The sequence below is a fragment of the Lutra lutra genome, chromosome 1 (genome assembly GCF_902655055.1).
Source record: "Lutra lutra chromosome 1, mLutLut1.2, whole genome shotgun sequence".
In the NCBI taxonomy this organism is placed as follows: domain Eukaryota; kingdom Metazoa; phylum Chordata; class Mammalia; order Carnivora; family Mustelidae; genus Lutra; species Lutra lutra.
This window is the reverse complement of record NC_062278.1, coordinates 136,647,648-136,673,560: the sequence shown is the minus strand read 5'-3', so window position 1 is coordinate 136,673,560 and position 25,913 is coordinate 136,647,648. Positions and strand designations below refer to the sequence as shown.

Genomic DNA, 25,913 nt, shown 5'->3' with positions numbered 1-25,913 from the left:
GTCACAAGTAGACGGAGAGGCAGGCAGAGAGAGAGAGAGAGAGGAGGAAGCAGGCTTCTTGCCGAGCAGAGAGCCCGATGCGGGACTCGATCCCAGGACCCTGAGATCATGACCTGAGCCGAAGGCAGCGGCTTAACCCACTGAGCCACCCAGGTGCCCAGAACAGATGAAGGGATTTTCAATCAAGAAGTAGTCAAGGAGGGGCACCTGGGTGGCTCAGTTGTTAAGCATCTGCCTTAGGCTCAGGTCATGATCCCAGAGTCCTGGGATTGAGCCCCACATCAGGCTCCCTGCTCAGCAGGAAGCCTGCTTCTCCCTCTCCCACTCCCCCTGCTTACATTCCCTCTCTTGCTATCTCTCTCTCTCTGTCAAATAAATAAATAAAATCTTGAAAAAAAAAAAAAAGTAGTAGTCAGGGAGATGCTAATTAAAACCACAATGAGATACCACTTTATACCACTCAGATTGCGGAGCAGGGGGGAAAGAGGCTCATGATACTAAGAGCTAGCAGGGATGTAGAGATGTAGAAACTGTTCCACAACAACACATAAAGTGGTATATGGTACTTTGGGTAGAAGTTTGACAATGTTTTGTTAAAGATAGGCAAACAATTTGATCTAGCAATTTTACTTCTAGGTTAAAATTACTAAATTCATTAAAATTAAGATTGCATTAGATGTTAAGGTATGATATCTTAAAATTTAGTTTTGTGTTAATATGATTCTCTTGAAAATTCTTTCATGGTCCACTTTTATATTTGGTTGCTTATTTAACTATAGATACACATATGTGGCTTGCCTATGGGCTCACAACTACTGTTTTGTGCAGACTTCCACAGTGTATTCAATAAAATAATTTTTGAAATGGCATGGTTTAAAGAAGTATATCAAGAATTTCAGTCACTATGTCCATAGTAGTAACTGAAAAATACAGATTACTTTTCTTATATTTTGGGTGTTAACACTCTTCTGTTAGTAAATTGTTAGAACGATTTTGTAGAGAATAATCCTGGTGTTCCAAGAGTGTGTGACGTATAAAAATAATTCATATCATACTAGAAGGCAAAATATTAGTTTCTCAAATATGACAAAGAGAAAAGGTCATACCAATGTATTTGTATAATTATGTAAGTTTACTGTTTTGACCACTTGTAGTCACTTATCATACTTAAATAACAAGTAGACTTTTAAAAATATTTAATAAAAACTAGAGTTTCATACTACTTGGACAAAGTCTTCCCACGATACTAAAAATAACTAGCTATCTTAATCTTTTACTTGATTTTTCTAGGATTTAAAATCCTAGATATTTAAAATATTACGTATTTATGGTTTTTAAAGTTATAAGGTTGTTCGTTTTTTTTTTGGCTAAGGAAGATTTTGTAAAAATGTACTTAAGTGAAAGTGAGTATATTTGGACTTTGGGGGAAATTCTTACTGGTTTCAAAAGCCTCTTTAGGAAAAAATTATTTTATGATAATGTCACTTGAACTTCTTGATCCTGTTTGGTTCCATTAGAAATTAAGATAAAATTCCCAGGCCCTAAACAGTTATCAGAGCTTCACATCTCTATTTATTTAACTTAATGTATAAATAGCACCTTGTTTTTTTTTGTTGTTGTTTTTTGTTTTTTTTTTAAAGATTGTATTTATTTATTTGACAGAGAGAGATCACAAGTAGGCAGAGAGGCAGGCAGAGAGAGAGAGGAAACAGGCTCCCTGCCGAGCTGAGAGCCCGATGTGGGACTCGATCCCAGGACCCTGAGGTTGTGATCTGAGCCAAAAGCAGAGGCTTAACCCACTGAGCCACCCAGGTGCCCCTAAATAGCACCTTGTGATTCCAAGTGGCTGTGTCATTGTTTTGTAAATGGGTAAAGGGTAGCATGAAGTTTGTAATCTACCTTTAAAGTGTTTGCTGAGGTTTAGGCATACATTATCAAAATTTTAGAAATCATGCAATGTGTTCATTTAAATCAGTGTGGTGAGAAGTCTTTATATCTAATTTAATGTACTAATCTTTTAAACACTTATTGTGATATTCACTGAAATTTTGGAGTAAGCGTGCTACTTTCTTCTTGCTAAAGTATATACACAGGAAGAAGTATGTATTACTTTTGTAGTAAATGTTTCTGGCAGTTGGAATAGGGTTTGTGTAGCCTTTCCGTTGTCCCTGCGTACATCCATATTACTATTTGTATACTTACTGTTTTGTTAATTGCACTTTTTCATCAACCCTTTCAGGTCTTCACTTGTTCTACATGGCATTTACGGAGTTTTTCTGGTTTTTCAGTATGCATTGATGTCTTGAAAAGTTCTTCAGTAGTAGCCATAGAACCCTTATGCTTTGTGTCATCAGGATATCATGTGAACAGTATATCATCTTCTGTTTTTTTATACCTAATCCTTTTCTTTATCTTTGAAGTAGTGCTTGAAACTTACTCTCTTGTAAATGAAATGTAGACAGTTTTAGTCTCATTTTGAGGCCCATAATATTTACCTTTTTAAGCTATACATATATATCTTTTTTTTTTTTTTAACATGGACATCTAAGTGGTTTTGGTGTTAGAAAACATACAGAGAAAAGTTATCCATACACAAGTCTCTTAGGTAAAGGTGGGATTATTACAATCAACGTGGCTAGCAAAGACTCAGAGAATCTCTCAGGTCCTATCACTTTTCAGTGAAGCTCAAATTCATTATTTTACAGTAAGTTACTATTTTAAGTGACTGTCATTTTCTGTTATCAATTATAGAAAAATCTATATATATGTCATCAAGTTGGAGAGTTGCAGCTTTTCTTGTCTCTATAAATAATGATGATCTTCTATTACAACCGAAACATTTTTACATTCATACTGAGGCTTCTTGTTTCTTATGACCAAATATATAGAAGCTACTACTTACCATGAGCAAATAAGCTAGTCATTTTTGAAGTTACTAATCATTTAAATTGGAGTTTTTCATATGGAGTATAACATGTCTTCACATTATGCATTATTTTTTTTAAATTTAAGGTCACACTCAGAGTTTACCATACCCCAGATCCTTATGCAGTATCATGAATATTTATTAACATTCTATTTACAATATGAGAGTGAATCTGTTACATATTTAAGTAAGAGTGGTCTCAACAAGTTAACAAAGTTCCGATTTCTTTGTTTTTTTTTTGTTTTGTTTTGTTTCTGTTTTCTGAATGCATCTATGTTCCTTAGTGGTAAAGATAATCTCACTGTAAGAATAGTCATGTACTCTATCTCCATTCAGCAGGGTCCCCAGCAGTACTTAGATTTTTGTTGGGTTGTTTCATTTTCTGCATTTGGTAGGTGATGATTTCCATTAAGAAGTTGGTTTGTTCATTTCTTCATTATTATATTTCTTTGCAGTTACTTAGGGAAATTAAAAGACAAGTTGCTGTGGGGCCAGGTCATTTGAGTAGTATATCTTGGTCTTTCCCGTCAGTGATTATTACTAATTAGTGATAACTAATAGCAGCTCTGGAAAAACAGCTTTCTCCTGCTTTTGGGTTAGTTTTTTGGGGATCTTACTCTCAGAGTTTTCATCTCATTTAATCCTGGGACTTTTGTAATGAGAATACCACATATTTTCCCATAGATGCTCATTCTCATTTATCTACTGGTAGGCTTGTTAGATAAAGTACAGGACGCACAATCTGAATTTCAGATAAATTATGGATAATTTTGTAGTATAAGTATGTTACAGATACTACTTTTATTATTTTTTTTTTTGAAATTCAAATTTAACTGGGCATCCATAGTTTTACTTTATTTCAATTAATCATTTCAGCTAATTAGCTAATGCTAAGTCTGGCCACTTATTTCCTGGGCTCTTTCCTCACTAAACTTTGAGCTCCTGGGGTGTAGAGGGGTGGATGTACCCTAATTCATCTGTACATAGTTTTCCTATTCTGGTAGTCTTGTGATTTTTACCAATGAAAGAATAAAACTCTAATCAGCCATATCGTTTCTTTATCTGAGTATTTATAAAGCAACTGTGTTTGACTAAGTTTGCCCTTTCATGTGAGTTAAGTTCATTGAGAATAATCATGTTTCAATGAAGAGTGCAGATCTCAGTATTAATTAAAAAAAATTTCATCTCCCTTTTTCTTCCCTTCTCTTCGTCATCTCTTTTCCCCTCTCTTTCCAGCTCTTACTATAATTAGCTAGCATTAACAGCAAATGTTTACTTTAGTTAAATTATTCAGAACATTTATTTTACTTGTCAGAGGTTAGATCAGGTTGTTGTTTGAACTGGTAATTAAATGCAGCCTAATATGCTCTCGTATTTATATGCAATATAAGCCCGCTTCCTCATCATTCTGTATAATTTTGATGTTCAAGGCTGACATTTCAAATAGGTTTTCTCTTTTCAAAAATTGCTCATTCTTCTTGAATTCCTAATTGTTATAGTTACCTTGATTTTATGAAAACCTGACTGAATAGTTTAAAGGCTAGAGGTGTTCTCTATATAAAATAGGGACAGTAACAATTGCAAGTATTTTGGTATGGCTGTATAATAACAAAAGGTTTGATCACTAGGCTAAGCTACTTTCCCAGTCTTTGCATCTTGAGCATCTTTTCTAGAGAACTCTGAAACCAAATGAGGATACACTGTGGAGAGCTTTTTGTTAGACCACTTTAACTTTTTATAATGCTCAATTTTCTCTCCTTTTACATAGTCACAACTGCTAGTTTCTATTATTGTATAGCATTTAAATATTTGAAAGGCCAAATATATTCTTATTTTGTAATATAAAATATTTAAGCCCACCTGTGAACATTTCATATATTCGCTTATTTCTGATTATATATATTGTTTATGAATCTAGTTTATTTCTGTAGTAGATTGTTTACTCTAAACATCTTGTTCTGATAGCCTGGAAACTATAGAAATAAGTCTTCATTGTTCTTAGGATGGTAGACCCTTATGTATTCCTATACCTGTTTAATTGGCAACACTTAGATGGTACAATTGTGTGGTTGGTAAAAGTGAATTAGGTTTTCAAGATTTTACCAATGAGTGACATTTAATACTGAATGACATGTATTAAGACAAATGCTTTTATATATAATTTATTTGGCATTGTAAATGCATTTATCTTGTGAGAAACAGACCCCCTGTTGTCAGATGAAGTATTCTGGAAAGGTTTGGAGTAAATAAATAATAAAACTACTTTGATACACAATCTAACCAATATTAAATATTAAGACTTTCAGATGATTGATTTTAATACTTAATTAACTTATTTAAAGTCCAAAGTAACACTCTTGCATTAAAGATTGGCCAGATATAAAAATAGAACTTTATTCTCTTTCTTTGTTTTCCTTCTTCTCTTTTTCTTTCGTTCTTTCTTCCTTCCTCCTTTCCTACCTCCTTCTCTTCTTATGGGGACTTTAGAACATCATTATTCCCAAACATCAAATTTACCTCTAGCTGCCAACATTTTTGAATAGAACAGGTTTTTTTTTAAAATAGAAAATTCTATAGATAATGTTCAGTTACTCTCTCTTAATTATGAAAATATAGCTTCTATCAAAGTCTGTTGCTTTTATAGCCAAGATGTCATGTTTTAGGTTATATACTCATCATGGTAAATGCATGCTATCTGTGACAGATACTTACTCATGCTCTATCCTCTCCCCCTTTCATAACCGTGCTCTGGAAATAGTTCATTTAAGCTCTTTGATACGTTTTTCTTATAGGAGATATCTTTATGTAAAGTAATATTACTCTGTCATTTCAGTGTTTGACTTTTAAGTTTACCATCAGTCAAGAATTTAAATGAATGAAGTATGCTTATATGAGCTTTTCTGAATATGGATGTCCTTAGAAGACACAATTCAGAATGCTAATTCTCTGCCTATGTATTAGAAGCTGTGAAAGAATGAATGCACATTGAAATACATAGAACTTCAGATTCAGAGGTAATAAATTACTTTTCCAAGGCTTTGTTGATGTGATACCATTTTAAAAGGAAAAGAAAATGTATTGATCTGACCTGTCCTTTTATCTGTATGATGCTAAGATATCACCTCACACCAGTCAGAATGGCTAAAATTAACAAGTCAGGAAATGACAGATGCTGGCGAGGATGCGGAGAAAGGGGAACCCTCCTACACTGTTGGTGGGAATGCAAGCTGGTGCAACCACTCTGGAAAACAGCATGGAGGTTCCTCAAAATGTTGAAAATAGAACTACCCTATGACCCTGCAATTGCACTGCTGGGTATCTACCCTAAAGATACAAACGTAGTGATCCGAAGGGGCACGTGCACCCAAATGTTTATAGCAGCAATGTCTACAATAGCCAAACTATGGAAAGAACCTCGATGTCCATCTACAGATGAATGGATAAAGAAGATGTGGTATATATACACATGGAATACTATGCAGCCATCAAAAGAAATGAAATCTTGCCATTTGCGACGACGTGGATGGAACTAGAGGGTATCATGCTTAGCGAAATAAGTCAATCGGAGAAAGACAACTATCATATGATCTCCCTGATATGAGGGAGAGGAGATGCAACATGGGGGGTTGAGGGGGTAGGAGAAGAGTAAATGAAACAAGATGGGATTGGGAGGGAGACAAACCATAAGTGACTCTTAATCTCACAAAACAAACTGAGGGTTGATGGGGGGAGGGGGTTGGGAGAGGGGGGTGGGGTTATGGATATTGGGGAGGGTATGTGCTATGGTGAGTGCTGTGAAGTGTGTAAACCTGGCGATTCGCAGACCTCTACCCCTGGGGATAAAAATATATGTTTATAAAGCTGTAAAAAAAAAAAAAAAAGAATTTGAGATCTTGCACTTGAGACTGCTTGTATTGCTTCACTTGACAAAGAAAATAATATTGTTTTGATATTTTATCAAATATACTTTAAAACTGTCATCTAAGCTTTAGTGCTAAACTATTATCCTCTCATTAAATATTAACTGTTTTCACAAGACTTCACTTCTTTCAGGCAAATCACTTTTATCCTAAGATTTAATATTGCAAGAACCAGGTTTGTAAAGCCAATATAATTGTCCTTAAGATTAGTCTTGGATTTTAAATGGCAGGTTCAGCCTAAAATGTCAATTCCTGTGTCCAGCATAGTAGTAAAACCATATTGCATAACCAGTTTTGAGTTTTGTGAATTTTGAGTTTATGTGAAGCAGGAAATTTAACTGTTATTTATAGTAATGTAGCAAAGAAGGGATATCTCCTTTTTCAAGTCTTGGAAGATATATTGCTATGTGTTCTAAATTAGAAAAAATAAGATTGCCTTTCGTTTTAAAAATTCTCAGGGTTTGTCAGGGAAATTCTTGAGATAGATTGACATTATTTAAGAAAACTGAAATCCATCAGTTATGAATTTTAGTAGTCATTTACTCTAGATATTTTTGGTCATTATATGTTTTTCCATCTGCCTTTTGTATAGAGAAGATTAAAGCCTACCAAATATAAAGTCTGGGTTTTTAATACAAATACAAGATGTAATGATATGTTGTGCTTTTCAAAATGTTTGTGCCATTTTGACCTTTAATACTGATTATCTTAAAATTTTCAAGTTAAAAAAAGTTCCTTTAATTCTTTATTTAAATTTTTATCAAATATTTTCCTATGGTCTGATATTTATAGGTAAAAGATTATTCATAATAGTGATTAAAATGAGTATAGACACATTTGTTTAAAAACCTTTGATATTCTTCTTTGTAGTAGTCAAATACTTTTACTGTTGGCATAGTCACAAAACAAATTGGAGAGTTTTTAAGAAAATTACTTCACATATAAACGCAACACTATATTGTGGTTTTATAAGGTAATCACAATAGCAGTAGCCAACCTGCACTTAAATGTTTTTTATCCTAGAAAGCTAAAATAGCCTTTGTGTTTATAACCAAACAACAAAAAACAAAGCAGCACCTGCTTAATAAGTTGCTTTTGAACAAGATTATTTTTTAAAATCCATAGTTAAAAGTAAGAGCATTACACAAACCTTTTCTTCAACAGGTTTCTTGAAAATAACTCATTATTACTGTTCAGTTTGCCTTATTTGAATATAAAAGAATTTTAGTGATTCAGTTTCAATCTATAGGCATAATAAATCAGAATATCATGGATGCCTAATTGTACAGAATAATTGTAGACTGGCATATTTGGTAAATTTTATATGTTGGTTTTAGATTATAACCATAGGCATTGGTTTCTAAAGAATTATTATTAGAGCTGAAAATAGTGAGTGACTTTCTTGAACCTAACTTTCTCTAACGAGTCAAAAAGACCTTAAGTATCTTTGAAAATCTTGAATGAATATATGAACATCATCATGTTGTAGACTCTCTTATTTTAGCTAGAAAGGTGTTTGTTTTTTAATGTTCTTTTTAAACATATACTTTGATATCAGTTTGGTAATTACTTGTTTATCTCTCATAAAGTTCAAAGTATGCAAAATTCCCTTATTTGTGTATTTTAGGTATGTGAAGTCTGTAACAGTGGAAGTGTACTATAAAAATTAAAAAATTAAGGTAATGATATGAAAACATGTCTAGGATATTAAAGACATTTTATGGAAAACTGGCAGTTAACTTAGAATGCATTTTCAAACGTTTTTTTCTCGTATTTTCAAAAGTATAACAAAATGTATGAGAATATGAATTTTAACATTAAAGTAGTTGTCCATAGGAAAATACAATTTTGACATGTGTTTAATCTATTCCACAGTTTTTTTTTTTTAATTCCAATTATTTGCCCATACTTTAAAGAGATTGCACATAAAATAATGGTTTTCTAGCTTGTCTTGAGTAAGCTGAAGCAGAGTAAAGGGTGTTTTCAATCATTCACAGACCCCGACCTCTTGTACCTCTTTGTTTTATACCTTGTCTGTTTGTCTCATTGACTTACTGAGAGCCAAACATAGTGCCGGAGTAAAGAATGTGAGCTCTAGGGGCGCCTGGGTGGCTCAGCTGGTTAGGCAACTGCCTTCGGCTCAGGTCATGATCCCGGAGTCCTGGGGTCAAGTCCCACATCAGGCTTTAAGCTTGATGGGGAGTCTGCTTCTCCCTCTGGCCTCCCCTCTCATGCTCTTTCACTCTCTCAAATAAATAAATAAAATCTTAAAAAAAAAAGAATGTGACCTGTAGAGCTAGACAAGATAGGTTCAAATTCTGACTTCAACATTTACTACTGATGTGACTGTAGACAAATGAGTTAATCTCTTTGTACCTCAGTTTTCTCTTTGGTAAAGTGAAAACAATGAGGCAGGTATGTCAGTAGGACTGTTGGGAGGATGAAATGATGAATACAAATGAAGCATTTACTGTGGTTTTGACTTATATTCATTTCTCAGTCGATGTTCATTTCGATTAATACTGCTTTTTGCTTGGCCCTGTTAGGAATTTGAGTTTGGTGGTCCTTACTACTCCATAGTAGAGGACTTTATTTCTTAATCTGCTTTAATCTTGCTTAATCAGCATAATTAATCAGATTCTGCTTTATAATATATATAACTGATCATTTACTGTTTGCTGCCCTCTACTAGATTATATTCCCCAGAATTCCTTCAGTATTTTAAGTGTGAAATATTCGCACACATAAGAAGCACATAATGGATGGCTGTCTAGATTTATGGCTTTAGGACTTGATTTATGACTTTAGAAATTCTCCCTGTATGTTGGCAATGAGAGTTTTCCGCTTTCTGTAATATTAGTTTTACCTACCCTTTTGCTTTTGTTTTAGCCACAGCCTGAGGTGGAAAGGATTTTTTACCATCTGACTGTGAGCTGCAGAGTTCTGGTAAAACTCAGAAAATGTACAGGAGTATTTTATGAAGTGAGAGTTTTAGGGAGAAACTAAGCAGGATAGAGGAGCATGTTGTGTTGGGAAGAGGCTGGTCAAGGATTTGTATATTTATGGGCTTCTCTGGAACCTTTTCTCTGTAAATATCCTGTATCTTATAAAATTATATACTTATTTTAGTTGGGCTTGCTTTTCCACCTTATTATTCCTCATTTACTCTTTCTATATCATGTCTCTCCCTTCTCTTGAAACTTGAAATTTCACGTGTTACATTATTTTGGATGAAAATTAGTGAGACCAGGTTTTTTTTTTTTTTTTTTTTTTTTGAAGATTCTGGTTTGGGAAGATTATAGGTACCTTATAGACAGAAAATTTATGAGTATTGTAGCTTGAAAGTTCAATAGTAATTAATTAAAAACATCTTTGTTTAAATGGAATCATTTATAGAAATCAGAACCTAGGAGGAAAGCTTTCAAAATGCGTAAAAAAGTATGTGGTTATTCATATAATCTTGCCTTTGTAAGCATTAATAATACTAGAAGTAGAAGCCATAAAGGAGATATAGATATATTTGGGTGCACAGAAATGAAAAAGTTACTTATGTCACAAAAATACCATGTTATTTGAAGACAGACACACTCTGAGAAAAATATTTGTATCACATGACAAAGGTTTAATATTCTTAGTATTTAAAGCATGCTTACAAATTATGAAGACAATCATAATAATAAATTCCATCCACAAAAGATAATAAATCTCAGAGAAAACATATGCATCTTCAGAATCTCACTAGTTATCAAGCAAATGCAATATAAAATTTGACTATCACACTGGTCGATAAAATGAATTACCCATTCCGATTGTTAATGAGAGTCCAGGGGACTGAATTGTTCTATGTACAGATCTTTCTAGAGCATAATTTGCCAAACTTATCATAGAGTCTTATTTTTTTAAATACTTATTTTGGTCCAGCAGTGACATAAAAATTTATCTTAAAAAAATAATCATAGATTGGCATAGAGATATCACTAAAAGATAGTCATTGTGAAACTGTGTATAGTGTTGAATAACTGAAAGCATTCTGTTTACTAGTAAGGAATTGATTATATAAATTGTTATAGCTATTTAATGGAATACTAGGGGTCCATTTGCAGTGATAAGATAGTCTTTTTTTATGGGATGGAAGATACCCACAATAACTTACATAATCAGAATACTTAGTATGTTATATCACTTTAAAAAATATATATTTTAAATGCCATAACAAAAAGAGGAAAGATAGTGTAATAAAATGAAATGTTAACAGGGCTACTGTTTTTAGCTAACACAATTATGGATGATTTTAGTTTGCTATATTTTCTGTATTTTGAAATTTTCTGTTGCAAATGGGTATTGTTTTGGCATTGAAACAAAACGATGTTATATATGGGACAGTAATTTAACTTACAATTCAACTTTTTGTGCCGAAGTTTGTTGAAAATACATGTGATTGAACATTGAGGTAAAGGTTACCAGTGAAGTTCAAATTCGGGGAGAATTTGCTGAAATGGAAATTTTGTGCCACTTTTTGCTTCTTTGCATATGCCTGCCAATGTGTTGTAACAGTCCCTGAAGCCTGTGGAAAACTTGTTAATGTCTGTAATGCTCGTTTAATCATTTCAATCTAGTACTTATTCCTAGTCATAGCAAAAAGAAAAAATTTAATTTCTCTCTCTCCTTCTCTCTCTCTTTTTAAATATCCCAGGTAGTCACTTTTGGTCACATTGTCCAGTTCTCAACATGTATCATTCCTTATCTGAAACTAGACACCCTCTGCAGCCAGAAGAACAAGAAGTGGGCATCGATCCCTTGTCGAATTACTCAAATAAGACTGGAGGTGAGTTTTGTATCAGATACATTCTGTGGTTACTGGAAAACATAGCAGAGTCTCCAGTTAGCTCTGCCTGCCTTCTGTATGTAATTCTTTACATGAAGCTGAACAGGGCATCTTGAAGCACACTTCCCTGGATAGGTAGAGAGCACTCTGACACTAATGAATACCACAAAACGTCAACTTCCAATTATAGACAGAAGCATTAGCCAAATGTTTAATGCACTGTCATTCTTTTAAAAAAAAGTTATGAACTTAAACAGTTAGTTCGGCATAGGGATTTTGAAATACAAATGGCCTTTGTCAAGCATCTTTTAAAGAAGTCTGAGCTTCTGGTGTTCATTTTTTAGCGATTTTTTGCCTTTAAAAGTAAGTTGATGTTATTCTGGGATAATAGACTTGCCTCATTCTCTCTTCTCTCTCTCTCTCTTTTAAACTAATTGAAATTTGTCTTTTAAAGATCTATTCACTGAAATTGTTGAAAGAGTAAAAGAGACTGTTAAGAGGTAAACTGCATTCAGCATGTGCCTTATAAAAATTTATCAAATGTGTATGTTTCAGAACTCTATTTTGTTTTCTCCATATTGGTAATAATAGAGTATCTTGAAAAAGGAAGCGGTCAGTTTGTGCAAATTCTTAAAGCTTTATCTTTATTTTTAGTTGATTCATTGACTCAGGTTGCTACTTGCAATTTTTTGCTCATAAAATATATACATCAGGATTATGAGGTCTGTTTTAAAAAATCACAGTTAGTGATTCACATATATTTTGTTTACTTCAGATACAAATTTTTTTTCTATGTTGGTATAAAGGTCTACTATTGTGTTTTGGAAATTTAAAAAAATGATCGATTTGTTAAACTGATTATTTCTTTAGTGCTCAAAGCTTGACTTTATGGAGTGTGTTTATGGTTTCTGTGCATCTTTACTGCCTTCTACGTCATACAAATGCTGTTGTTGTTTTCAATGAAAATAGTATAATTTGGGGGCACCTGGGCGGCTCAGTCAGTTAAGTGTCTGCCTTTGGCTTAAGTCATGATCTTAGGGTCCTAGAGTTGAGCCCTGTCTCCAGCTCCCTGCTCAGTGGGGAGCCTGCTTCTCCCTCTGCTGGCCACTCCCCCTGCTTATGTGCTCTCTTGGGTATTCACGCCTGCATGCTCTCTCTCAAATAAATAAAAAATTTTATAATAGTATAATTTGCCCTACAACTTATTTTTGTGATTTTACTTTTTATTTTTATTTGTGTGTTTATTGAAGAGGTCTCAAAAAGACTGTTCAAAGTTTTGATAATATAAGAAATGTTAGTGTGTCTCATTTTAGCTTAAGCATCTTAAAAATTTCAGCGGTAAGAATACTACATCTCCTGGTGATTTTTAAAAAATGTAATATCTATAAGAAGCACTAATAAGTCAAATTATTTCACAAGCTCTTCTGTAAGTGGCTATTTTAAAAGTAAATACGTTTTTGTTAGAAGTATATAAAATAATTTCACCAAAATTTTCTGATTTATGTGCTTAGTTTAGAATACAGGTTTGTTTTTTTGTTTTTGTTGTTGTTGTTGTTTTTAAGTGCATATTTTTCTCTGGTATCGTTCATTAAATACTGAGGTTCTATTTTTTTATTTTAACTGGTTAAAAACATTTTAAATTAATTTTATCCTTTACTGTTTGCAGGAATGAGTAGTTACCTTTACTGAAAAGGCTTTTCGTTTATATCCTAGCCTAACATTTCTATGACATACAAAGTTATTAGGACTGAATTGATGTTTAAAAGTGCCATTAATTCATTTACCCCAAATGTTCATTAACAATGTAAATGTATGCTGATGTTCTATGAGACAAGGAAGTGACTAATGACTCTTCCAACTAACAACACTTAAAATGAATAGAAACTTTAGATAGCTAATCTTGAAGTAATCAAGACCCTCATTCAGCTTGGCATCTCTGTATGCTCTAAAACAGCTGTCAACTGTTAAAAATATATACAAAACACACATTCGCACACGCACATGCAGAAAGAATGATATGTAAATATCTAGTTCTTGAAAGCCATGAAGGTTACTAACCATAGTGGGTTTTGTGCATTGTATATGTAAATATTTTATATGAAGCCTCTATTTCATCTTCCTAGATTTCCTTTTAGCAGAAAAACATGTGTTGCATTTTAAAAGGGTTGTCATATTTATTTGAAGAATCATCACCTTTCTAGTGTTTGTTTATTTTAATATATGCATTTCATGGGGTTCTCCACATACTGGAAGCCTTTTACACATTTTTTCCCACCAGGGAATTTATGGCAAATAGATGACTCATTTTGTAAGTAGTCAAACACTGGACTTAATCAGTGGTTTCCCTTTGTAGAAGTTAAATTTTTTAGTTTTGTTATTCATGTTATAGATTCCATTAATAAATAAGTCTTCAATTTCTCAGAACTGAATTTTAACATTTATAAACAAACAGTACGTTATTGAGTCAGATGATTCCGAGTATTCTGGAAAGCATTAGCAAAAATAGCCACATCACAGGAATAATAAAGGAAAACTGCTTCTTACTGGTTTATTTGCACGAATGGTGTTGGAAGGTCGGTGAGAACAGAGAAAAGAAACTGAATATATATGTGCAGAATTTTCCATGTGAATCAAACTTTTAACTGCTTGAATTCCTTTTTTAAATGGAGAATAGCATAGAAATCATGACATATTTCTCTGTGCCCTATTTGGTCATATACATAGTTTACTACTTTAAATTCCAAGGTTTTTGATCAAAGGGTATTAATTAGAAATTGGTAGGTTACCTGTGATTCAGTTGAAACCATAAAAAACCCCAAAATGTTTGTTCAACTATTTATGATTATTCATTTGTAGGAAAAGAACATTTTCCTCTATTAAGTCTTTTTTGAGAATAGCACTTTGTTACATATTGCCAGAGTTTTTTAGCTTCAATTTTATATGCCTTCTTACTTATAGCTTTTTTAGTATTCAGATAATTACTTAATGTAATGCTTTTTATATAATATCTATTTCAAAGCTTTCTTTCTATCTTCAGGGATAAAATATTTAGTAACCTACTTAAAAAAAATCCAAGACATTCAGAATATCCTGCCTACTCCATTTTTGACTCTTGTAATTTTGTTTTTGTCCCTAATCTTCCTTTCTTTCTGTTGTAATATCATAGAGTTTTAGAACTAGAAGGGAGTGCCTGGCTTTATTGGTGAATAAATTGGTATTAATTATAATAGTTCACTGAAGTTGATGTAATAAAATGATGCTGTCCTATTATGATCTTTGATATTGTTTTCCATATAGCAGAATTGGGTTTAGATTTGAGTAAAAGGTGAATTTGTTTTGGAAAGATATCTGACAAAAGTATAGGATGCTGTCTAAGTCATCTTACTTTTAAGGAAGGAAAAAGAAAATCTTTCTTTCCTGGCTTAAAACTTTTCAGTGGTTTTCCATTGCACTAATAATAAAATCCAGACTTTTGACCATGATGTTCACCACTATCTTGCCTGACTGGCCATGGTCAGATGTGCTAATAAGCCAGTTCTAAACTGTGGACCTTCCACATGCCATTGTTCTCTGACATTATTCTTGATTACTTCACAGCAGTCATCCTTAAGTGTAATTCTGCATTTAATTTGTTTCATTGTTTGTTTGTCTCTTTTTCCAAGGTATAAGTATTATGTGTGTGTCTATTTGTGTGCCTGTTCGCCCATGGACACCACTGAATTAAAAACTAACAGATGATTGAATTGTGTTTTACCAGTCTGAATTCCTTCACTTACATTAATGAGTAATTCCTTCATGTATCTTTTTTCCATCTACCTTTTTCCTTTCTGTCCTAAGTTGTAATGTATGAAGTCTATTTTAGCCTCTGATTGTTTTAGTACTTTAATTTTTATTCTTTCAGGGCTTCAAAAGGTAATACAGCCTCCTCTCCTCTTTTGGTCTCATTGACCTGTCCCTTCTTTGAAATCCCTCTTAAAATTCACTTTTTCCATGTTTTCTTTCATTATGACCCAAATCAAAATTTCCATAAGAACCAACAGGAGAGCATTTTCTGGCAAATAAAGGTCAAGCTATGATATCCTTACTAACCCATAACAAAAATTACTTAGCAAGTGAAAGCTAAGGAAATAAATGATTACTTCTATAAGATATTCGTGGCCATAATATGGGAGAATAGGTTAAGAATGGCTACATTTAAAATACATGTTTCATATATGTAGTTCCTGGTGTAAAATCTACAAAGATACCATTCTTAATTTTTTTATTTCTATAACTTACTAATGCAATTTATAGAAATATTATTTATTGTGCATTTGAAACATTGTGCGATCAACAACCTGTAGGGGTATAGGCTCTTTTTAAGTTTGTAGCACTTCTAAAATTTCTTGTCACTCATAAATATTTGAGTGCCTTCTATGTACCAGGCATTGTTTTGAGTGCTGAAAATAAAATACTGAAAAAGATAAACATAATTCTGAATGCCAGTTATAATGGTTAATGGCCAGAATTTGGGGGACCAGGAAAAGTAAATGGCCAGTTAAGATGAAGAATGATAAGTACTTTCCTAAAGTAATTAATAGTATGCTCAGGTAGTATGTTGTTGAGAAATTTAACTTAAATTTGTAGTAGTGGTGTGTTAAGGAAGGTGGATATCTATTTAAGCCACAATCGGAAGGATGAGTAGCTGTTAGCCAGTGATTGAGTAAAGAGTATGTGCTGTGAGCTTGTGCTGTGCCCTCTTCAGTGTGGTTGGAGGCTAGCATTCAAAGGAGGTAGGGCCACAAATGAGACTGCAGACCAGGGCCATGAAGCCACTTGATACTAAGAAGAGTAAGTAGTCTAGTGAAGGAATCATACTGCCAGAATCACATTTTTGAAAGATTATTATGGCTACAGTTAAGAAGCCATTGCAGTATTCTTGGTTAGAAATCATAGTGGCATATACTAGGAAAGTAGAGAAGTAGAAATGGAGAGAAGTGGAAACATTTGAGAGAGATTTAGTAGGTAGAATTGACAGCACTTAATATTTGGATATAATGAACTGATAAGGGTGAGAAGTTTGAAGTGACATTCAGTTTTCCAAGTGGACCAAAAATGCCTGCTTTGAAATGCGCTGTGAGGAGGAACTTTTTGTGGTGCAGGTGGAATAGGGGGTGGCAGAGAAGATTGTAAGTTCAGTTTCATATGTGAGTTAGAAATGTCTTATGACTTTCAAATGCAGACATCCTAAAGATTTTGATGTATGGGTCTAAAACCTAGTGTACAGGTTGTTGCTGGAGATAAAGATTTGTCATGGTTGCTAAAACAGTGTGAATGAGATCACTTAGTAACAGCACCTCGTGTGAGAAGGGAACCTAGAAGCAGTCTTAAGGAAGGCCAATTTAAAGATCTTATAGCAGGGATGCCTCGGTGGTTCAGTCAGAAGCATCTGCCTTCAGCTTAGGTCATGATCCAGGGTTCTGGGATGGAGTCCTGCATCCAGCTCCTTGCTCAGCAGAAAGCCTGCTTCTCCCTCTACCTGCTGCTCTCCCCTGCTTGTGTGGGCTCTTTCTCTCTCTCTCTCTCTGACAAATAAATGAAATCTTAAAAAAAAATAAAGACCTTGTAGCAGAGAAGGATACTATAAAGGAGACAAAGAGAGAGTATCTAGATAAATAGAAGGAAAACTAGGAATGTGGAGTCAAGCCAAGGTATAAAGGCGAAAACAAAAGTGCCCAAGGTTAGCTAAAGGTTTAAACAAATAGAAATCTGTACAGGATGGAGACATTGTAACTATCGACAAACACAGTGCTTTTGGTAATCTCAGGAATCCATAGTCTTGAGTACTCTGTGTATTTCAAGTAAACTATTGATGTACTCTGTACTAAACTGGCATGAGGAATAGAGTGAAAAATTATGGTAGAATTTGAAGATTTTAAAATCAGTGCAAGAAATGTCTAGGGGGTCTTGGAAATTTGCAGTCTAGAGCCATGATGGAGGGATTTGTAGACAAAGGGCCATTATTTTCATTGTAGTAAAAGGAGAGAAGGAGAAAGGAAGGTATTTAGATACAGTAGGCTTATTAGTTCTATAACACAGTTCAGTGAAATTTAACTGATGCTTTAATTTCTTTTTGGTAAGTTAAGGTGAGATAATTTGCTGAAGGTGAGTGATAAGGTGAAACATTTGAAGATTGTGGAGAGTGACAAAAGTTGGGATGATTTGATAAAGAATATATAACCATGGGGGCCAAGTTGAGATAAGACATCATAATTTATAGGCATGCAAGCTTGTAAATTTGCATGATTATGTCCAGTAGAATTCAGCACCTATGATTTGGTCACACAGAAGAGCAAGGGTTTTGCTATGGGAGTATAAGAGGTACACATAGGCAAGGAGGTTGATGGTGGAGGAATTCATTGATGGTCTGAGAATACAAGGAAATTTGCTACCATGGAAGGGGGTTCTAAGAAGTCAGAGTAAAAAGTTTTGGAAGGGATGGAGGAGTCAAGGCAGATGAAGTTCAGAGTAATATGGTGATGGGAGTCATGGAAGGGAATATGGGAACAGTATATGAGTGTTTGATATATACATTAATTTGATGGAACATTGTTAAATGGTAGCCAGTAAACTAAATACCTTCCCTAATTCTGTGTTAAGAATTTGGATCTACATTAATTTAGATATGTTTGGCCTGAAGTTTTTTTTTTTTTTAACTTAATCTTAAAAGCTTAATTTTTTAAAAAGATTTTATTATTTATTTATTTATTTGACTGAGAGAGAGAGAGAGACAGCGAGAGAGGGAGGGCAAGCAGGGAAAGTAGGAAAGTGAGAAGCAGGCTTCCTGCTGAGTAGGGAGCCAATGCAGGACTCCATCCCAGGACCCTGGAATCATGACGTCAGCTGAAGGCGGACACTTAGTGACTGAGCCACCCAGGTACACCTTAAAGGCTTAATTCTTTTAGAGCAGTTTTAGGTGCACAGCAAAATTAAGAGGAAGGAGAGATTTCCCATATACCCCTGTTCCAGCGCATGTATAGCCTCCTCCATTATCAATATTCCCCACCAGAGTGGTACATATATTACAACTGGTAATCTACATAACACATCATAGTTACCCAAAGTCCATAGTTTATATTAAGATTCACTCTTGGTGTTACATATTCCATGAGTTTAGACAAATGTATAAAGACACGCTTCCATCATTATAGTATCATACAGAAAATTTTCACAAAATCCTGTTTTCTATTCATCCTTCCACCAACCCCTGGCAAACACTGGTCTTTTTACTGTTTGCCTAGTTTCTCAAGAAGTATCTTTTTATTTTTTACTTATTTATTTATTTTTAAAAGATTTTATTTATTTATTTGACAGAGAAATTACAAGTAGGCAGAGAGGCAGGAAGAGAGAGAGGGGGGAAGCAATCCCCGCTGAGCAGAGAGCCTGATGCGGGGCTCGATCCCAGGACCCTGGGATCATGACCTGAGCCGGAGGCAGAGGGTTTAACCCACTGAGCCACCTAGACACCCCAGAAGTATCTTTTTAATAAAAAGTCCTTCATAGAGCTCAAGTGTCCATCAGTAGATGAATGGTTAAAGAAGGTGTGTGTGTGTGTGCACGTGCACGTTCATAAGTGGCATATGCACACACACACACACACACACACACACAAGGGATATTATTCAGCCATAAAAAAGAATGAAATTTGGGGCGCCTGGGTGGCTCAGTGGGTTAAGCCACTGCCTTCGGCTCAGGTCATGGTCCCAGGGTCCTGGGATCGAGCCCCGCATCGGGTTCTCTGCTCAGCAGGGAGCCCGCTTCTTCCTCTCTCTCTGCCTGCCTCTCTGCCTACTTGTGATCTCTGTCTGTCAGATAAATAAATAAAATCTTAAAAAAAAAATGAAATCTTGCTATTTGCAACAACATGGATAGAGCCTAGAGAATATAATGCTAAGTGAAATAAGTCGCAGAAAGACAAATAGCATCTGATCTCACCCATATGTCGAATTTAAGAAACAAAATAAATGAGCAAAGGAAAACAAAAGACAAACCCAGAAGCAGACTCATAACTACTGAGAATAAACTGATGGTAACCAGAGGGGAGGTAGGTGGGGGGATGGGTGAAATAGGTGATAGGGATTAAAGAGTACACTCTTGTTGAAAAAAAAAAATAAGGGGCGCCTGGGTGGTTCAGTGGGTTAAGCCTCTGCCTTCGGCTCAGGTCATGGTCTCAGGGTCCTGGGATCGAGCCCCACATCGGGCTCTCTGCTCAGCGGAGAGCCTGCTTCCCTTCCTCTCTCTCTCTGCCTGCCTCTCTGCCTACTTGTGATCTCTGTCAAATAACTAAATAAAAAAATCTTAAAAAAATTATTAAAAAAAAGAAAAAAAAATAAAGATAATACAAAAACAAAACAATGTTTTTAAAAAGATTCTTTGTAGATAATAAGGTAAAAGGCAATTTAGCTAGATGAAAACTATAAAACTATAAAGTCATCAAGAAAAATGGTAGCTTTGTTTAAGGTAAAGATTGTTAAATAGGGTGACTTGGAAGTTCTTCAGTGACAATAATGAAGATAAAATGATGGTTTTTAAAAAATGTCTCCTTGGGGCGGCTGGGTGCCTCAGTGGGTTAAAGCCTCTGCCTTCAGCTCAGGTCACGATCTCAGGGTCCTGGGATCCAGCCCCACATCGGGGCTCTCTGCTCAGCAGGGAGCCTTCTTCCCCCTCTATCTCTGCCTGCTGCTCTGCCTACTTGTGACCTCTCTCTCTGTGTCAAATAAATAAAGAAAATCTTTAAAAAAAAAAAAGTCTTCTTAAAAACAGATTTTGTTAAGTGCTGTGACAATAAGAAGTGAAATTAGAGAGCAGTGACCATGCCATGCTCAATCCCTCTACATCAAGTTGTCCAGACGAAAGTTGAAAGTGAGAGACTTCAGTTGAAAGACCATGAGTTAGAATCTGAAAGTCATCCCTCAGAGGTATCTGTTCAAAGTATGTGAGACAGATAAAAAACCCAAAGAAAGAGAAAGGGAAAGGGCTGAGGATTGCTGTGTAGGAATTCTCTGTGGTTAGAAACTGGATAAAGGGAGTAGTATTTAAAAAATACTAGAGGAGGGCGCCTGGGTGGCTCATTGGGTTAAGCCGCTGCCTTCGGCTCAGGTCATGATCTCAGGGTCCTCGAATCGAGTCCCACATCGGGCTCTCTGCTCAGCAGGAAGCCTGCTTCCCTCTCTCTCTCTCTCTGCCTGCCTCTCCGTCTACTTGTGATCTCTCTCTGTCAAATAAATAAATAAAATCTTTAAAAAAAAAATACTAGAGGAGTTAGTTAAAGTAGGGGATAGAGGAGTACTACAATTATAGAAACTGCAGATATATGAGAACTTCAGAAGGCCAAAAGTGGTCAATGCTTCAAGGATTGCTGGGTTAGAATATAAAAAGAGAAAATAAATGATTTGGTGATTTTAAGAGTATTGATGATCTGTAATTAGTGATTAAGCCAGTTTCAAAATACCAGTAAGTCATTTGAGTGGATGAGAGTGAACTGAAATCTGATTGAGAATTAACATTAAAAGACAGTGGTTAAATATCAAAGATAAAATATTTGAATGGCAAGGAGGGTTTAGCTTACTCTTTAATATTAGATTTGGGTGGTTATATGTGAATTTTATGTGTTCATGCTTTCACAGTGAATTGAGATTTAGCAAGTTAGACATTTTAATGATAACAGTGGAGCTCACTGTTGTTACAGTGTAGATCCTTGAAATAAAAGGTCTTCTGGACTTTGAACTTTTTTTTTTTAACTTGTCCATTCCTTATTAATTGCATCTGGTTTTTAGGTTTATTTCAAATTTTCTGTTGTTGTGGCAATTCCCTTTATTTGCCTGAAGAGATAGGTGTGTTAGAGGGGTTTATGTGAAGAGTCATTGAGTCACGTTGTGGCTATAACGTTGTGTTAGTCACTTCCTAGGGTCCTAGAAAAAAAGGTGACCTCAGCTGCTGGCACTGGTGGCAGACAGAAACTATAGCCCTGTAAAGGCTGTTACCATTATCCTTTTGGGCAGAGTTGGTCTGCAAAGGAATATCCATACCTTAAGATATTTTTCCTACCCTTCTCAGTCAGCCTTTATACCACTCTTGGATCACCACAAATGGGAGGTTGTGTGCTGGTGTTTTTGGTTGGCTAGGTCTAGGAATAACTAGAGCAGATATAGGTGATTTAGAGTAACAGTATTATCTTAAACCTTAGAAAAACAAAACCAAGAAAAATCCCCACTTAGGTGAAATGACCTGCAGTGGATTTCTTGTCAAAGAATTACATTAGTTGCCTTTGCTAATTTACTAGTAGGGTCAGAAAAGACAGTAGAGCCAGAATTTGGACTGTTTCAATAAATGACATACCCTACTTTTAGTTCATAGGGCTTAGAAAGTATTTCAAGAGTTACCACCTGATGTCTCATGCAGTTACTGCTCCTTTTATTCACTTACATATTAAAACAGATACCCCCTCCCCCATGGCTTAGTAGTGAAATGAATAATTAGTCCCTTACAGGTACAATTCTCCAGGTCCCTCATGCTGCTTCTAACTCCTCTCATAGCATTACCAATTTTAAAAACAATATCTAGCTAAACTAGTGTGTTTAAAGGTTACAGGCATTCTCACTTTGATCTTACCCAGTCAGAGGGAAGAACTGAATATCAGGGAAGATGAGATTATAAGAAAAAATTTAAACCTTACTCTGAGATTATAATCAGGACCTCTTCAATCCTTCTGTATTTCTGCTCTCCTCTGGGAATTCCAAAGACCTGTTTTTCCCAACTTCAAATCATAAAATCATCTCTGTACTTTGCTGTGCAGTCAGCTATGTAATAAAACAGCCAGGAATATTTTTCAGTAGAGCTGTTACATTTTGGTAAAAATTCTCTTTTCATGTAATAGGCATTTAAAAAAACATCTTAATACAATTATACTTGGATATTTATAAATTTTCTTGTAGACTTGAGTAAAGCACATCTCGTGTTTCACTTAAAATGCACAATTTTTTTTTTAAAGATTTATTTATTTATTTACTTGACAGAGATCACAAGCAGGCAGAGAGGCAGGCAGAGAGAGAGGTGGAAGCAGGCTCCCTGCGGAGCAGAGAGCCCGATGCGGGGCTCGATCCCAGGACCCTGGGACCATGACCTGAGCCGAAGGCAGAAGCTTTAACCCACTGAGCCACCCAGGCGCCCCAAAATGCACAATTTTAATGATTATTAAAGATCCAGTGATCTTTTTAAATAGTGAGGACAGAGAATAGTGTACTGCATAGAGTTTTATTCTGTATTATATTGGTAGATATTGATATCTACTTCAGCATATTTTAATAATTTAGAAATTATATAGGTAATTTATAGTAAAAACAGATATCTTTTATGCTGTGGTAATTTTATTATGATTTTCCTTCATGTTTATAAATATAGGGTTTTTTTGTGGTTATTCTCTGACATTATTCTTTTCTTAAATTTCTCTTTACCAAAAGCTTTGAAAGTATACTTTACCTATTGATATATTGTTAATCTGACCTCAAGTATTTTTTATTCCTGTGTTTTGCAAGTATTAAAAATAAATTAGTTTGCCATCACTCTACTTGCTGTAAGGAGGACTTGCTTATTAATTTAATAGGTGTTCTGAAATATGAAATCATTTTCATGCAATACTTGTACTTTACTCTGGAGTTTGACCATAATACTGCTTCCTGAATTCCCTGAGAAGGAATCCCAGATGATGAATATAGAAAAGCACAAGACAAGAAACATTATGTTAGCTTCAAGCTGTTTTATTTTCACATTTTAGGAAGATCTGAGTGTTTTAAATAGAAGAAATTAAGAAGCTAGTAAATCATAAAAATTGTAATATCACAAGTTACTTACTTTAAATGGTCATTTTCTTTTATTACATCTACAGTATTAAAAATATAATTTGCTTAAGTCTTTGGAAATGATTTTCTACCAGTTAGTAATTATGTATTCCTATACATTCTGGTGATTGTTTATCTTTCCAGAATGTACAAATACATTCAGTTTTAGTCAGAAAAATCACCCACTGGCCTTGATTTATCAACAGATAAACAGTGAGAATTAGCTTTTAGTTACTCAAGTCACATATAAGGCAATGTGTGAGCAAAAAAATCATTTATATTATGGGAATATGTGTACTTAAATAATAATTCTCCTACTTCCCCTTTTCTTCTGCTTTCTTCTTCCAGATGTGGAGAGACTTAAATAGAGTTGGCTTCCTAGCATTACCATTTAGTGACAATTTTGATAGAATATAACTGATTTATATCAGCTTTAGAACTCTGCTATCAATTTGAATCTTTAATTTGGCTTTTGAATAGATCTGTTATTAGATGTAAGGTTTTCTTTCTTTCTTTCTTTTTCTGTTTTTTTTTGTTTGTTTGTTTTGTTTTGTTTTTAAGTAAGCTGTCTGCCCCAAATGGCACTCAAACTCATGACCCCGAGATCAGGAGTTGCATGCTCTACAGACTGAGCCAGCCAGGTGTCCCTGAGCTTATAGGTTTTTAGTCAGTCATGTTGGCACAATGATTAAGAAATTTTAGTGGTACTCAGTGAATGAAGAGAGATTTATAGAGGCACATAAATTCTATCACACAGAATAAGGGCTGCCGGCCACAGGACTGATATTTGCTTATTCATTCAAAATAGTGATCATTTGGTATCTATCAGGGGATGGACTGTTAAAAAAGTAGACCCAAGTGGTTTCTCTCAATGGGATTCACATTTTAGCAGGAGAGGGACAGTAAAAAAATAATAAAAAGCACAGAAATAAGGAAAAATATATGAGAAAGTGATAAGTACTAGGCAAAACAAGAAAGTAGACTGGAGTCTACTCTACTGGAGTGACTGGGTGCCTACTTTAGATTTTATATATCTCTCTAAGAAGATGATACATCAGCTAGATGTGAATGACAGATGAGGAGGAACCAGACATGCAAAGTTAGTGAGAGAAAGAGAGAGAAACAGCAAAGCAGTTTCACAAAAAAAGGAAGAGTTCATGCAAAGGAAGATCCTATCCCAGGATAGGAATAGACCTGTCATACTGAAGGAACTGGAAAATGTCATTGTGTCTGGGGTACCATGGTGGTATAGCAATGGCACAGGATGGGTCTTATAGGCAGAGGCCAGATTATAAGGGTTTTGTAAGCCAAACTGAGGAGTACAGATTTTATTCTAAAGACTGGGAGTTTTTTGACAGTCTGTATTGTTACTGCCTTTGAACAATTAAGTTTCTTCTCAAGAAATGAGGGCTGTAACTTTTTTTTAATATATAGCCTTAGTAATGCCTGATTACACAGAATGTATTATTTTTTAAAATATATTTTCAAATTGCCGTTCTTTGTACCAAACTTTGTTTCCTCATCCTCAACATTTTAACTCTTCATAATGGTGAAGTAATGTCTCCTTAATCTAAGATAGAAGAATGCCTTAAAATTAACCATTTATTTGAAGCTCAGTTACTTTTGTGTGGTCTATTTTAGGTCATGCTATGGATATTAAAATAGTAATAGTAAATGCAGTCTAGTGTGACCTTTTCTTTTTGACCCAGTGTGTGTGTGTGTGTGTGATTTTGGAGTGGGGGCATATAAGCATTATTTTCTCTTTGCTGATGTAATGGAAAATTTGCTCCTCTAGGACATATTAGAACAGTGTATTTAATGCTCTTCAATTTAATTTGCTAGTATCACAATTAATACAATTAAGGTCACTTGAAATGAAACTATTAACAAATTGAGTAATTTACTTCAACAATGTCAATGTGTTCTCACAATTACATTTGCTTTAATTAGTGTACAAGCTATTATTTAATAGCATACTTCACATAGAAAAATGTAATGGTGTATTCTTGGTTCCTTATAACAGAAAAGAAAGAAACTTTTAATGGACTGAGTGATTTTGTGGAAGAGCTGCTAAATATAAAGTGATGGAAGAGAAAGTACAAAGACAGAAAGCGAAGCTTACAAGAATGTAAATAAAAAATATATTTATTGTTGGCCCTTACCAATACATGTCCTATTTATCATTGTGTAAATAGTATTGGAAACGTATAATGGTAGTTAGAGACAAGAATACAGATCCTGGAAAATTTTAAGTGTTCAGTTGTATCTGGTTTTTGCTTATCATAAAGTTTTTGGAAATCATGAAGTAGGTCATTTCTAATTAATCACTATAATGGAGGGGTACAGAATGGTGTGGAATATTAAAA

At 34.6% G+C, this 25,913-nt stretch overlaps 1 protein-coding gene across 7 annotated transcripts in view; it reads left to right on the top strand.

Moving 5' to 3' along the window:
- The window catches only part of TBC1D5 (TBC1 domain family member 5), a 560,004-nt gene that overhangs the window by 200,641 nt on the left and 333,450 nt on the right, over positions 1-25,913 (top strand). For all 7 annotated transcript variants that reach the window (XM_047737636.1, XM_047737648.1, XM_047737657.1 and 4 more), the window contains one exon: positions 11,540-11,671. In XM_047737636.1, coding sequence (XP_047593592.1) covers positions 11,575-11,671 — 97 coding nt within the window. In that variant the 5' untranslated portion in view covers positions 11,540-11,574. The remainder of the gene's footprint in view (positions 1-11,539; positions 11,672-25,913) is intronic.